The sequence below is a fragment of the Pelophylax lessonae genome (genome assembly GCF_965119305.1).
Source record: "Pelophylax lessonae genome assembly, chromosome: 3".
Taxonomy (NCBI): Eukaryota; Metazoa; Chordata; class Amphibia; order Anura; family Ranidae; genus Pelophylax; species Pelophylax lessonae.
This window is the reverse complement of record NC_138770.1, coordinates 520,881,797-520,897,538: the sequence shown is the minus strand read 5'-3', so window position 1 is coordinate 520,897,538 and position 15,742 is coordinate 520,881,797. Positions and strand designations below refer to the sequence as shown.

The window sequence follows — 15,742 nt, the reverse complement described above, 5'->3', positions numbered from 1 at the left end:
AGTAAACAGGGCATATAAAGAGGTTGACTCTCCCTAACAGGGGCAGAAATGGTAAAAACCTGACAGGTGTTCAAATCCCTTTCCACTCTATGCAAAACGAAAAAAGAAAAAAAAAAGTTGTGCCTTCAGATATACTTTACTGGGCAGTGATTATTAATTTGGAACCAGTATTACTAACTCCTAGGTTATTTGCCAAGATCACTTTGAATGATCACCTATAACATCATGGTTAGAGGGGCTGTGCATTTGCATTTGATGGGCATGGGTACATGGTCAAGCCCTGGGAATTTAAACATATGATGTTCATGTATGTAGACATGCATACATTTACACTTACCTCTGACTGTGCAGTTTCATATTTTACAGACATAGCAGCCAGTTCGCTGTGAGAATTTTCAGCAATTATCCGGTAGTGATTCATCTGGTCTCGTGTAATAGGAATGTCCACAAAAAAAGGATCGTAGGTGTGCTGCTATGGAAAAACAGGGTAGCATACAGTTCATTTTTCATTCTGTGACTAACCATGAACAGCAACTAGTGACTCATAACAGACAGTAGTTGGGATACTAATTGCGTTTGTTTGTTCTGCTTATCAGGACATCATAATTATGAAGGACATTTCAATCATTCAGCTATACAGACCATGTACTCCACATACAAGATCTTATACTTCTTCAGAGAGTTAGTATAGCTGTGGATAGTGATAATTACATTTTAGAATAAAAGATGACAGTCTTGATGAGTGATGAGTCTAGATATCTATTGGTTCCCATATACTGTAAAACATCCAAATGCTGCTTTGTCTACTGGTGGTAATAAAGTTATATACAGCTACTTGATATCTTTGCATTCATATAAAATTAGACTTTCAAATGCTGTTTTAACCACTTCAAATTTAAACTAGTGATCAACATTGATATTAAAATTGCATCATTATCCTACATTTGTAGTATTTAGTGTCAGCGACCTATATTGTCAATAATGCCTGTCTCTTCTGAAATGTACTTACTTCTTTGGTCAGAGGGTCAGGAGCCTGGCTACACCTCTCCCTGCCTACTTCATCTCATTTTGGACAGTAAGTCTCCCTATAATGGCAATGGTCCAATAGTAAAGAGCTATTTTTTTTAAATCAAGCAGGCATTAACAGTACCAGGGGTGCTTTTTACTGAGGAAGGACCTTACTTCAGGCACCTGGTGGTGCTTGCTATGAGCTTAATGAGCATTTAAAGTTAAGCTTTACTTTCACCACTCAGAAATATTCAACGAGGTGGTCAGGCCACAATTCTGCACCATCCAGAACCTACCCACTGATGGAAGGGAGTGAGGTATGTATATTAATTCCATAAAAAAGGTGTAAGAGTGATCCAAAGGGTGCTTGAAATAGTGAAGGGAAAGGAAGTGAACGCATTACATCAACTATATACATTTTGCTGTTCTGCAGAGCTGACTTTTGTAATCATATAAGCTTACACATTTCTTTGGGAATGGACAAATTCTTCATATTTTCCTGAAATTGTTTATTCTTCTATGGCTCAAGTCCTGCTGTATACACCTCCATAGTTAGTGCCCCTTGTGTTGAATCGAAAACTTATACTGTGATCTCTTTTTGCTTTATTTCTCTTCAGGCATTTGATGGTTATTTTCAGATTGCTTTGGATGGAACTGGTGAAGACCTGGCACATCCAAAACTTGCAGCTTAGTGAGGCTTTTGCTACCTTCTAGCAACACAAAGTACAGGGCCAGCGCTACCAGAAAGGCGACCTAGGGAGCCGCCTAGGGCGCAGCTTAGCAGGGGTCGTCGGCGGAGCCTGACCCGAGGTAAGTGAAATGCCGTAAGTCACTAAAGGGGTTTTAACCAGTGGCGGCCGGCCCATCCATTAGGGGCGCAGGGGCGCCGCCCCCCCCCCCCCCCCATCCATGCGACCAGCCCCTAAATCTACATGCAGGGTGCCGGATGCATGGATTCCAATGAGAGTTTTTACCCAGAGGCTCTAATTGGCTTAAAAAAAAGGATGGGCTCCACAGAATTCCTACAGCCCAAATAGCCCTTCTAAATAAACATATTCCTGGGGTGCCGAAACACATTCAAAAGTTGATTCTGTACATTTTACTTGGTACTAAGCTCTCTATTGCGGGAGCTTGGAAACAACCTACAGTCTCCATCCGGAAGATTCGCAATAAGATCACATGGGTTATGGCCCAGGAAAGAATGGTAAGTGTGCTTACGGACATTGTTTCGAAATTGAAAGATTCTGGGAACCTTGGGCCACATATGTGGGAATCTCCTTGGTTCCCGGCGTGAACCTGAATTAACTGATAATCGCCTGCGGCCCTGGAAATCGGCTGTCCCTTAGCGTTTCTGCTGCTTTTCTTTTCCCCCCTATTTACCCTTTTTTCCTTCCCCCCCTGGCCTCTCTCTTTCTTCACCTATTTTAGGCCAGTGGGCCCTTTTGTTTGAATTCATTGAGATAATTAACACTTTACATAGTGAACCACACAATGAGGGGTTCCATTTTTGCTTATAGTATTGTTCATTTTGGTATATGCTAAATATATGGGGAAGATGGGTCTGATGTTACTCTCTCCCCGAGTTATCCAATTTTTCTTCTGCTATGGTTGGTCCTGACTTCTCTGCCACCTAGATATTTTTGTTACCATCTCTCCCGATAGGGCTCTGGGGGACAGGACCAGGATGTTATCTATAACAATGGGACTGGTTATACAAGGTTTTGAACTTCACTACTGTATTCGTGTTTAGTAAGGGGTATGGAAATTATCGCCCTCTTATCCTACCGTAGGCCCTAGTTCTGCCAATAGGTTGAATATGCTTAACAGCTGATTTGTAACATTCTCCTACTGTTGTATCACCCTTCATACTAATGTTTTGAACTTCTGATGCGTTGTTATCTCTCTTTACTCAATAAAAATTTATTGAAAGAAAAAAGGGTGGGCTTGGGGCGCACAGCACTGCGCCCTGAGCCCACCCAGTTTTGTGACAATAGCAAATGAATATTTACTATTGCCACACTGATTCGCCTCCTGGCCAATCAGGAAGCGGGTCCTGAGACCTGATTGCCAATTGGCCAAAGGAGAAGGCATCCTATTGGCGGAAAAGGAGAGAGGGGACATGGAGGAGACTGAGGGGGAAGCCGTCGCCGTCTGGAGGAACAAGGTAAGTGAACTGGCGCCCGGGGGGGGGGGATATGGTGTGGACTAGACTCTGGAGTGACGGGGGGGTCCATGGCCAGGTCCATCTGCCACCCCCCCTCAACCGATGGAGCATCAACCACCACTAGTTTAAACCCCTTCAGCAACTTGGGATGGGAATTGGAGAGCATATGGGGGGGCGGCAATTTTTATTTTGCCTAGGGCAGCAAAAATCCTTGCACCGGCCCTGACAAAGTATCTCTACTTGTTTGCCATTATAATTTACCTGCACACCAGTCCTTGCGTATCTGCTGGATTATGTCCTTATTTGTACTGCAGCCCCAGCTTGTCTTTACTGAACCCTAAACTCCACTCTAGATCTTGTGTTGTCTCTCCAGGCTCAAAGACAAAAACATCTGTTCCTGCTCTACCCTGGATATCCAGAATACTTCTGTCATTAGAATCCTCTACCCCAGTTGCCCCAATAATCCCTACACTCGGCCAATTATCCTCTGCTGCCAGTAACAACTACTTATGAAACTCTAACTCTATATTGTATCTGTCTGATTCCCATTGTTCCATTTAAGCTGGACATACGCTGCTCAAATTTTAAAAGATTTCTGTTGGCTTTGCTGAAACGAAGCAGTTTTTGGCCCTGCTGGCTCTGATTCTGCAGTTGACTTTTGTCGAAGCAGGATATTGGAAGATTGTCAGTAGGGATGGGCCAAATGACCCCCTGTTCGTTTCGCACCAGAACTTTCAAACATCGCGAAAGTTTGGAACTGAATAACGAACCCCCTTGAAGTCTATGGGACCCGAACTGGAAAAATCAAAAGTTCCCATTTTAAAGGATTAGATGCTGTCCTGGTTCTGCCCTGGGGGACATGTATCAATGAAAAAAAAGTTTGTAAAAAACATCATTTTAAAATGAGCAGTGATTTACTGATGCTTAAAGTTAAAGCATCAAAATGAGAAATAACAATAAAAATAAAAAATGTATTTCGATATCGTGCCTGGGGGATCCCCTTAGTCTACCTGCAAAGTGGCACATCAGTTCTTTGTATAGAAGCTGCTGCAGAAATAATTGCATTTATAAAGCCCCAAAAAAATGACATTTTCTCTGCAAGCGTTTTTTTTAATTTTCTAAACAGGAGCTTGGGGAGCCAGTCTGTATGATGTGGTCACGATGTAGTGCACTGGGAACAAGATTAGAGATTTTCTGGATAAATTCTGGTGTCTCTTCCGCAGACTTGCCTTGCTTTTTAAAATTGAAATGATATGCACCTGTTAAACAGGTGCGGAAAAATTGGTCTTTGGTGTCTGTGGCGCCTTCATACCCTATTAGAGGTACTCTTGATGAAAGCAAGAATTGGCCTTGCTGTCAAAAATTGAAATTATATGCACCTGTCAAAGAGGTAGGTAAATACTGGTCTTTGGGTGTCTGTGGCACCTTCACACCGTAACCCTATAGAGGTAGACTTGATGAAACCAAAAATTGGCCTTGCTGTCAAAAATTTAAATGATATGCACCTGTCAAACAGGTGCGAAAAAAATTGGTCTTTGGGTGTTAATTGTGCCCATTAAACCTACACCAAAAAAAAATCTTCCAGAAATCAACACCCACAACACTAGGCAGCCCAGAAGTCTTGCAGAGATTCTACAATTTAAAAAAACCTACATCGGCATCAGGGGCTTCATAGCTGCTGGTAATCCACAACGGACAGACAAATTCTATTATCAGTAACAAAACCTCCTGCAGCACTGAATGCCCATTCGGAAAGCATGCTGGATGCAGGCCAGCCCAGCAGCTTAATTGCATACAGGGCAAGTTTTGGCCAATGGTCTATTCTCATGACCCAGTAACCCAGTGGATCGTCAACTGGAAAGCTCTCCATCTCTGTTTTCGCCCAAGTTTGCAGAGGCATGAGAAGCAGACTCCTTGGGGTCACTAAGGGTTACAGTATCTAGAACTGCCTCTTCCCAGCTACGTACTACTTCCAAGGGTTCTGGGGATGGAAAACCATCTGTTGAGGGTTGGCGTATGTCTTCCTCTGCTTCAATGCCTCCAAAACTGCCAGAATCCTCCTCCCTCTCTGTGCGTTCTGTGGCGTAGGAAGAATGGTGTCTGCATAAAGTGGGCCTTGAGAGGAAAGGAAGTCCTCCTCTTCCTCCTGCTGTTCTGCCTCGAGTGCCCTGTCCATAATGTTACGCAGAGTCTGCTCAAGCAGGAACACAACAGGGATTGTGAAAATAAAAATATGTGGAGCTGCGCTAATCCAAATATTTGTGTCTTCAAAATCAACAGTAAGATTGTTATATATATTTCAATCAGATATTGTGAATCAAAATGTGAAAATCCAGACAATTGTGCATTTTCATAAATATCAAATACACAAGTGCAAGAAAATATTTTAAAATATAAATATAGTGCACTGAAAACAAATTGATAAAAGTCAATAGTGCATAATAAATATTGAAAAAGGTGCAAGTCCATTCTTGTCATAAAAAAAGTCCATCAATGTGAGTAGTGTAATGAATACACATAGGTAGCAGTGAACATTAAAGATGTGGGGGTTGAAAAAAAAAAAATATATATATATATCCAACACCAGGTGGTTAAGTGGAAATCAAGTCACTCTTCTGGGTGTGCTACACCCTTACCTTACTGGAGTAAGCTCTGGGTGGAATGTAGAAAATTCTAGCGTCTCCAGCTCATGCAGAGCACCATAGGGAAACAAAAGACTCCTTATAGTGTAGTATTTTGAACAATTTATTTGGACAAAATATAGTAACTCACATTTCAGTAGGTTAAAATCAACAGAAATGTCCGTGTTGTATTCTCTGTGTAGCCCGAGATTGTGTCACTGATGCATGCATTGTCATGGCCCACCATCCTTGTGGCCTCCTCGAATGGTGACAGTACAGTACATGCATCCTTTATCAGTAGCCATTGGTGTGGGGAAAAAATGTCAAGCTGGCCTGAGGCTTTCGTTGTGCCATACTCACACATGTACTCATTGACGGCCCTCTGGTGCATATGCAGCCCCTGCAACATTGCATAAGTCGAGTTCCACTTGGTGGGCATGTCACAAATCAGGCGGTTTATGGGCAGGTGCAATTCCCGCTGAATTTCAGCCAACTGTGCACTGGCTGTGTATGACCGCCTAAATTGGCTACAGACTCTTCTGGCCTGCTTTAGCAGATCTTCTAACCTTGGGTACCTATTTAGGAAACACTGCACCACCAAATTGAGGACATGTGCCAGGCATGGCACATGTGTCAACTTTCCCTGTCTAAGGGCAGACCGGAGGTTTGTGCCATTATTACACACCATTATTCCTGGCTCCAGCTGACCTGGCGTGTACCACCTCTGGGCCTGCGCCTGCAGAGCTGCAAGAATCTCTGCTCCGGTGTGGTTCTTGTCCCCTAGACAAACCAACTGAAGCACTGCATGGCACATTTTAGCCTGACTCATTGAATAGCCCCTTGAATGCTAAGGGGGTACTTGTGGTTCGTAGGACGATTCAGCAGAGGAGGGCATGGAGGAGGAGGAGAGGGTAGAGCTGACAAATCTCACATCATCACCAGTAACTGTATGGAGACATGGTGGCACAATAGGCTGTAGCACTGAGCCCTGTCCTGCATAACTTCCCAATTGCAAGCAGATTTACCCAGTGTGCTGTGAATGAAATATAGCATCCCTGACCATGCTTGCTGGACCACATGTCAGCAGTAATGTGGATTTGGCGGCTGACTGCCTTGCCCAACAATGCCACAACATTGCCTTCCACGTAATAGTACAGAGCTGGAATGGTCTTACATGAAAAGAAATAGCGACTGGGAACCTGCCATTGTGATACAGCACATTCTGCAAATTCACGGAAGGAGACAGAATCCACCAGATAGAAAGGCAGAAGTTGTAAAGCCAGCAGCTGTGACGAAAGGCAGAAGTTGTAAAGCCAGCAGCTGTGACTAGCTTGCATTTATATGCTGTGCATGTGGGTGACAGTGACTGTATTTTTTTTTACGCTGCAGCAGATGGGGCAGAGAAATTTGCCGGCAATAGTCTACAGCTGGTGGTAGGCTACTGGCAGATTTGCTGCAAGGATCTTGGGACACCTGGCATCATCCCTGTCAGTGGAGGTTGAGGAGGTCATGAGGCGAAGCGGGGGTAGACTGAGGTGAATAAGGAGGTGGAACAGACATGCATCCCATTTGTGGGGCTTTCAGGTGCTCTTGTCAATGGGCTGAGTGGTGGGAGGTTAAATGCCTTGTCAAGCATGTGGTACCCAAATGGCTGGTGTTTTTGCCACGCTTGATGTGCTTGAGATAAAGTTTGCAAATTGCAACAGTGCGATCAGCTGCACATGTGCTAAAAGAGGGCCAAACTTCTTTTTTTCAGATCCTCAGAGAGTTCTTTGCTTTGAGGTGCCATATTGAACTTCCAGTGACCAGTATGAGAGAGTGAAAGCAATAACACCAAATTTAACACACTTGCTCCCCATTCACACCTGAAACCTTGTAACACTAACAAATCACATGACACCGGGGAGAGAAAATGGCTAATTGGGCCCAATTTGGACATTTCCACTTAAAGATGTGCTCATGTTTGCTGCCAGCGGTTAAGACATTAATGGCGGTGTGTTGAGTTATTTTGAGGGGGCAGCAAATTTACACTGTTATACAATCTGTACACTCTCTACTTTACATTGTGGAAAAGTGTAATTTCTTCAGTGTTGTCACATGAAAAGATATAATAAAATATTTACAAAAATGTGAGGGGTGTACTCACTTTTGTGAGATACTGTAACTATCACTAGATTCACACTAAACTGATGTTCTACACTGACAATAGAATAAGAATAGCACAATATAGCACACTAATTCTCTAATTGCACTTAACAGAGCCCTGTTCTATCTTTATCCATGCTGATATCACACTACATATGGCCGCTATTTAAAGAATACTTTTATAGTGTGGGGTGGGACTAAGAGCAATGAGCCATGATTGGATAGAGTCAGCATAACTTTCTCCAATCACGACTCTGACAGTGCTCTGTGCCCTGATTGGGCAAAGCTTTCATTGCTTCAGCCATTCAGGGCTTCCAATGCACTGTGCAGTTGCGCAGTGCATTGTGGTCATTCAGCGGTCAGCCGATAATTCGGGTGTTCATCGAACGGGCGAACAGCCAATGTTCGGCCCAAACCTATGCTCGGGCCGAACTATTCGCCCATCCCTAATTGTTAGCCAAACAATGTCTGTATTCAATCAGATGTTGAAGTATTCTGACCGCTAGCGGCACCAGGTGTCAGAATACAATAGCTCTACAGGGGGCAACTGTCCATCCATGCTGCTACCAGGCAGGCTAAATAAAAGAAATATACACATGTATGACTGCCACAGGTTGTAAGCTTTTGGGTGTAGTGAGTGGTCTATCCATTTGTGTTTGTATCTTGTACATACCAGGCTTATTTTCAAATTACAGTAGAACTGGTAAAGGTAGCATAGTTAGTCAGGTTAAAAATAGACACAACTATATCGTCTCCATAGTCTTAAAAAAAGTTGTCACTAAAAAGCGAGGACTAGAGTTTCTACCTCTAGGCAACATAAATGCTGGTTTGTTCACTTGTTCGTACTCAATGTACTCAATGTACTCAAGGCAATGTAAACAAATAGTCAACTATCCTACCCACTATCAAGTAAACAGTAGACCAGTAATGAAGGGAATTACCCAAATGCAAATGGTTTATGTAGCTTTTTATTGCTTCATTTACAGAAAGGTCAATACATGTGAGAAGCTCATTTATTTCCAATATCTTCTGTATAATGTCTGCATTGTAAATCTTTGCTAATGATAACAATGCATTGTGAAATATACCATATCAGTACCTTCTTTCTAGGAATGTGTTTACCAATGTGCTTTAAGCCACTATGGATTATAAAACCATAACAAACACTATAACCATGCTATCTTTTTTAATACTGTCTTGTTTATTTCAAACACGACTAAAACAAAATTAAAACTCTAGGCAAAGACCAAAATCAATATTCAAAAATAGCAATACACAATAATAAACTTTTTTTCTAAGTATATTACTTTGATCCCTTTGTCCTTTCAGTTGAATGGTGATAAGCTGAACGTACCAGGGTTCAGTTCGAAGTGAGTTTGGTGAACATGACTAAAACTCGGGGGCTGAATCTGAACCCCACTGATGTCCATGGACGCCAAATGTTAATAAACTGTAATGTTCTAGGCTAATATTCTAGGGACTTTCAAACAAATGGCATTGGAGTCTGGACCCCTCATTGTGGGACATGTGCCAAAGCACAACATTTTTTAAAAAAATTCTGTTTGGCAGGGAGCAGTGATTTTAGTAAGGCTGTGAAACTGTAAAATTGCAAAAAGTCATTAAAAAGAACATGCTGGGGGATGTCCTGACCATGCCTGTGAAGTGCCATATCTGTGTGATGTATACATCCCATTACACAAACACCCAACATTTACAAAGAAAAAAGTGTGTTTAAATTGCGGGCCAAATGACAGTCACCAGCTGCTTCTGTTTGTCTGTAAACAAAGCGCCTAGGGATTCCCTTCTTCTATATTAGATCCTTGTCCTAGATGAGGGTCTGATATGGCTATTAATGTAGGACTCCCCTGCACCAAAAACAAAAATGTCATGGGGTTTCCTCCATTCTATACCAGGCCATTCAGATGTGGTATGGAGTTTAAGGGGGGCCCAATGCAAAAAAAAGAAAAAAAAAACAGCGTGAGGCCTTCCCTGAATTCTATACCAGGCCCTTGGGGTCTGGTATGAATTTTGAGGGGGGAACCCCAAGCAAAATAAATAAAAAGAGTGAAGCCCCCCAACAAAAATCGACACCAGACACTTATGTAAGCATGCAGCCTGGCACACCAGGGAAGAGGGAAAATTAACATTTGCCTTTGCTTTGTGCACCATACCAAGCCACATACCCTCAAAATGGAGGATACTTTGCCAGGGGGAATTCCATGGTAAAGCACCTTGTCCACATATTGATGAGCACAAGTGACTGTTCCCCTAAACCCTGGCTTTGTGGCTGCGGGGGTCTGTGGACAGGGAGCTTATTGGAATCAAAATGCCTGAAAAGCCAAAGTTTGGTCCAAACATGTGTGCATACTGAACCTCAAACTAGTCCCTATAGATAACCCCAATATGCAGGACAGATTGCAATTACCATATTAATTACATCATTTAGTGGCTTGGCAGTAAAAGTGGATAAACATTTTCTAGCAAATCTAAAACTAGCCCTGGCACCTCCATCAACATAACATGTACAATAGCGATCAGGATCTCTTTTTCATGTTGGCATTATTTTAAATAGAACCCATGTTTAAAAGAACACAATAGCATTTTCAACATCTTTTGTTTGGAATGGGGGGGGGGGGGGGTGAGTATTATTTCAGTGGGACTTTTTGGGACAGTAAATAGCGTAGACACATCAGGAAAAAATGAAAGTTCAACTCCAGGCAACAAAAGTTTTCCCTTGCAATGGGGCTGTGCCAAACAGCAAGGGATAAGTGCTCGTCTTGTCTAGCGGTGGGGAGAAAGCGTTATAATCACTCAATCCTCTGCGTTCTCCTGGAAAATGGTGCTCTCCTGCAATTCAGCGGTGGACTGTTCCTGGCATTCTTACACCCAGAGCAGATCTATGGATTCTCCTCTCAAGCTTAATGACATCAGGACTCAAGACTTCTAGAGCACAGGGGTGCAGGAAGAGCTGGGACCAGTCTTGTGCAAATAAGATCAGAGGATCATGTGAATCTCCCTTAATATCTCCCCTAGACAAAAACTTTCACTTTGCCCTGAGTTCAGCCTTTTTTTCTTTAAAATATCAAAATATAAATCATTAAAGCTGAACTCCACGTATGATGTTTGTTGCATACTTACATTGGTCTACCTTGGTACAAGGTGGGTATACAATGTAGGTATGTATAACTGAGGGGCTGCTGGAGACGCTGACAATCACTGTAGTGGTTAGCACTACTACAGTGATAGCCATGATCTCCCATCTCCCACTCTATTTCTGTGGGAGCGGTTTCCCCTCTGCACATTGACCACAAGTAGTCGCTCAATCTACACCACCAGCCATTCATAGAACACCTTGTATTATTTTAAGTGAATACAAGGCTTTCTTTGATTGGACAAGGTGAAAAGAAGGTGGAAATACTTTATATTTACATTTTTTTAAAAAACAAGGTGTTCGATGAATGGCGGCATTGCTGAATGAATAATCCTTTGTGGCCAGTGTGCAGAGCGCAAGTCGTTCGCACAGGGCCTGGAAGATCGCGGCTATCACTGTAGTCACACCAACTACTACAGTCATTGTCAGCTTTTCCAGTGGCCCCTCAGGTATGAGATATGCATACTCACAGTAGTCTAAGCTCTTTTAGTGTAGGTATGCAATTAAAGATCGGCTTTAAAAAAGAACTGTATAAAGTGAGCATATCTTTTCAAAAATACTTATGTATACCCCTCACTGTAAAACACTGCATCATCCAAGCACAGCCCTGCTGTGTGCATGCATAAATAATGATTGACCATATATTGGCCCGCCAAAAGGTCCTGCTAAAATATTAACCCTGTCTGCAATACATGGTATAGGGACTCCTATCATTTTTCTCTATAGCTAATATATTTTTATACTTTATACTCCTAGTCTTTCTAAATTAGGTTTGTCTGTTCTTTTTTATTTTAATAATGTTTTTCTCAAATTCCGTGTCATGGCTAGTATATAAGATAAGGAATATTTAACATATAGACATTACATTTTCAAACATGGATATCTGAGTTGTATTTCATTTCTACAAATATATCAGAAACTCTGATATCCAACTTATTTAACTCTAGTAGGCAGCACTATACATTAGCAATATATGGTCTAGTGCTGCGCTGCCTCTCTAAAAAGTGCAATGTGACTTAAATATAAATATTGATATTTTTTTTCCAAGAATACAATGATATAAACTCACAATTATAATATATACGTGCAGAAACAATCATAAATAGATATCATGATACTTCTTGAAAACTGCAATAATGCTGTAAATAAATGAGTGAAGGAGAATAAAATCAGGTGGTATGTGGAGTATACAATAAAGTGCTCAGTGCTGAGAACAGTGTGATTACGGTGATACTTGAGGTTGTTTACAAAATCAATAATTATCTCCACATTTGTCCGTGTGACCAATAAAAGCCCATCAATAAAGTGAAAAAATATTGATTATATATATAAAACATCTATATCCGTGTAACCAATGAAAGTCCATCAATTTGGTGAAAAAATATATACAAATGGGTGAAAAAATTACCCCAAAGGTGCAAATTAAATATATAAATGTCCCAATAGGGGTGCAAAAAAATAGTGAATCCTTCATTTGTGGATGTCTTGAAGGAAGTTATGGTGATCTTCAGTGTGACTAGCCTCTCACCTCTCACTTTCTTGTAACACAGCCTTTTATATGGATGGGTATCTCTAGGGGGTCGTGGGTATATGGAGCCCACTTGGTATCCCTCGTTTCCACTACTCCTTCTTTTCCATTATTCTGACTCCTGGGGGTCAGGTTACAAAGAAACCTCTCATGGTGTAGTGAATCGTAATTTATTGGGTAATAAATAACATACAGACTAACGTATAAGACTGTGTTAGCCATTACAGGAATTTTGCCCTTGTTGTTTTACATTCTATGAGATCATGTTGCCGCACTCTGCCCTTTGTCTGTGATGTACTGTTTACACTCGATGACATTTAGTCACTCTTTGAGTGACTTTCCCAACATACCTTACACTCTTCTTGGGCATACCCAGGCGCCTTCTCCACAGGGCTCCTTATGAGTTTTCTTCCTGGCCACAAGCACAGTTGCTCGGGCGTTTAGAGTGATTTTCAGGTCGGCCTTTCCCGACTAATCACACCAAGCTCGTCCTAAACAGTGCTATTTTGGGATTGGATGGGCGGGGACCTACACGTGTTCTATTTGCTGTCTGTATGATCTTGACACCCATAGGGGTCCACAGAGTCAATCAGTTCTCCTGATGAGCTCCCACACTTGTTTTACTGATTGATTATTTGTTTTATCCATGTGTGTACATCTTCACTAATAAAGTTATTCCGTTTGCACCGTAATCCCAGGGAGCCTCTTATTGCAACCATTCCTGGGGGGATCTCTCCGTCCCTCCACCTCCTACCAATTTTTTCTATGCCTCCAAGGTTGCACTAGGTCCCCGGTCCCACCTGACCGTGTGGTACGTGTCCAATTTGATTCTCGCCGACTAATTTAGTCTGGCTTGAGAACACCTCCTTGGCTACTCAGTCTTTTATATGTTTTTTCTTCTTTGTAACCCTACCTCCAAGAGTTGGATTAATGGAAAAGAAGGAGTAGAGGAAATGAGGGATACCGAGTGGGCTCCATATACCCAGGACCCCCTGGAGATACCCATCCATATAAAAGGCTGTGTTACATAAAGTGAGAGGTGAGAGGCTAGTCACACTGGTTGGTGGCACTGCACTGAAGATCACCATCACTTTCTTCAAGACATCCACAAGTGAAGGATTCACTATTTTTTGCACCCCTATTGGGACATTTATATATTTAATTTGCACCTTTGTGGTAATTTTTTCACCCGCTTGTATATATTTTTTCACCAAATTGATGAATTTTCATTGGTGACACTGATATAGATGTTTTATATATACGTATAATAAATATTTTTTCACTTTATTGATGGACTTTTATTGATCACACGGACAAATGTGGAGATAATTATTGTTTTTGTATACTACCTCAAGTATCACCATGATCACACTGTTCTCAGCACTGAGCACTTTATTGTATACTACACATACCACCTGATTTTATTCTCCTTCACTAATTTATTTACAGCATTACTGCAGTTTGCATGAAGTATCATGATATCTATTTATGATTTTTTCTGCACGTATATATTATAATTGTGAGTTTATATCATTGTATTCTTGGTAATAAGATATCAATATTTATATTTAAGTCACATTGCACTTTTTAGAGAGGCAGTGCAGCACTACAGCATATATTGCTGACTACTGAAGGCTAAGGATAAGCTTTTAAGTGTCAGCAGCAGCCCCCCCCCCCCCCCACTCTACGTACGCACAATTTATTACACAGTAAGATCCAAGATAGCGCGGGAGACATCTTTGTAAATTATTCAGCACTATACATTAATGTAAGGCATCAATATTCTGCTTGCAGGTGGGGTGCAGCGTGGTGTGGCGGCAATCATTCACACAGTCAGGTGCACTGGAAAACTTGAAGTTGTAAAGCAAAAGTTCACAACAAACCAGGTGGGAAGGCTGCCCAACCGGGTGCATTTAGTAATGTGCAGAAAGTGGGTATCAGTCAAACTGTTAAGAGAGTAGAATGCAGAATGCTGGCTGTTTAATGCCCAAGCGGGATGATGACCAAAGGAGTTGCGACCCTACACTTTCCCTCCTCATCAGGAACCTTTCCCTACCACTAGTACTGTCCCTAAAAGGTGGAGTACCTGTCCCTACTCTACTAACTCACAAATGTGCTCCAAATCTGGAAGCCAAGGCCTTAAACGGGCTCTGCCTGACCCAAGATGGCTGCCAGAGTCACATGGGGCAGCAGCATGCAACTGGATTGCTTTCCTAGTGACCCAGGAAAACAGAGAGGAACTGTGTTCCTCTTGACCTCCTCTCCAGCTACAGAGCTGCTGCGAATAAGCACCACCTGCAGTGGAGAAAGTAGATTGCACCTGTATGATGGTGGGTTAAATGAGTAATCCTGTTGATCGGAGTTATTGTATATATAATGTTAGTGACTCAACTTGGAACTATTACATCATTGACAATGCCGCTAGACTAGTTGACTTAAACTGGACACTAATGATGAGCAGTTAAAATCAATGCTTTGCTGGGTAAACAGGTGGTAGATTTTGTATATTTCCCTGGTTATCTCCAATGAATTGTGAAATAAATGCTGCTACTCTAGGTATCTTCATCTATTGGCTTAATATACAAAATAAGTATCACATACCCTGCACGTGCTGCTGACAATTTGTTAATGTTATTCAGTGTTATTGTAGATAGGGATGTGTGATTTTATTTCTTCATAATATTTCAGGGTTGAAAATTAATAGCTAATATCTGTGTTTATAAGTATTAGAACAATATTGTTTATTATCCATTAGGTGACACTGAAAGGATATGGAATGTTTTGTTGTCCTTTAGGTTGTTAAAGGAGAAGCTATTTTGGCTATACTTCTTAGGATCTCAGGAGTGCAGTTAGTTTCTGCATTCCTGTGATCTGTTTTTATCAGACAGCGGGATTCGCCTGCTGTCGGCTGACGTCACAGGACCGGTCAAGATCCCGACCATATCCTGACCAGGAACCTGGATGACAGCTGGCTCAGCCTCTCAGCAATCCACTGAGAGCCTGATCAAGCCATTCCCCCCTCTTCCACAGCCCAGCACTCCAATGAGCGCTGGAGAGGCAGAGCAGAAAACTGGAGACGGACAGTCCCCAGCTCTCTGATCACAGAATAATAAGTAATCAGATAG

The 15,742-nt window shown here is 41.9% G+C and overlaps 1 protein-coding gene across 2 annotated transcripts in view; it reads right to left on the bottom strand.

Annotated features, from left to right (window-relative positions):
* CCDC170 (coiled-coil domain containing 170) overlaps positions 1 to 15,742 on the bottom strand; it is a 149,090-nt gene that overhangs the window by 93,265 nt on the left and 40,083 nt on the right. For both annotated transcript variants that reach the window (XM_082250149.1, XM_082250150.1), the window contains one exon: positions 338 to 469. In XM_082250149.1, coding sequence (XP_082106275.1) covers positions 338 to 469 — 132 coding nt within the window. The remainder of the gene's footprint in view (positions 1 to 337; positions 470 to 15,742) is intronic.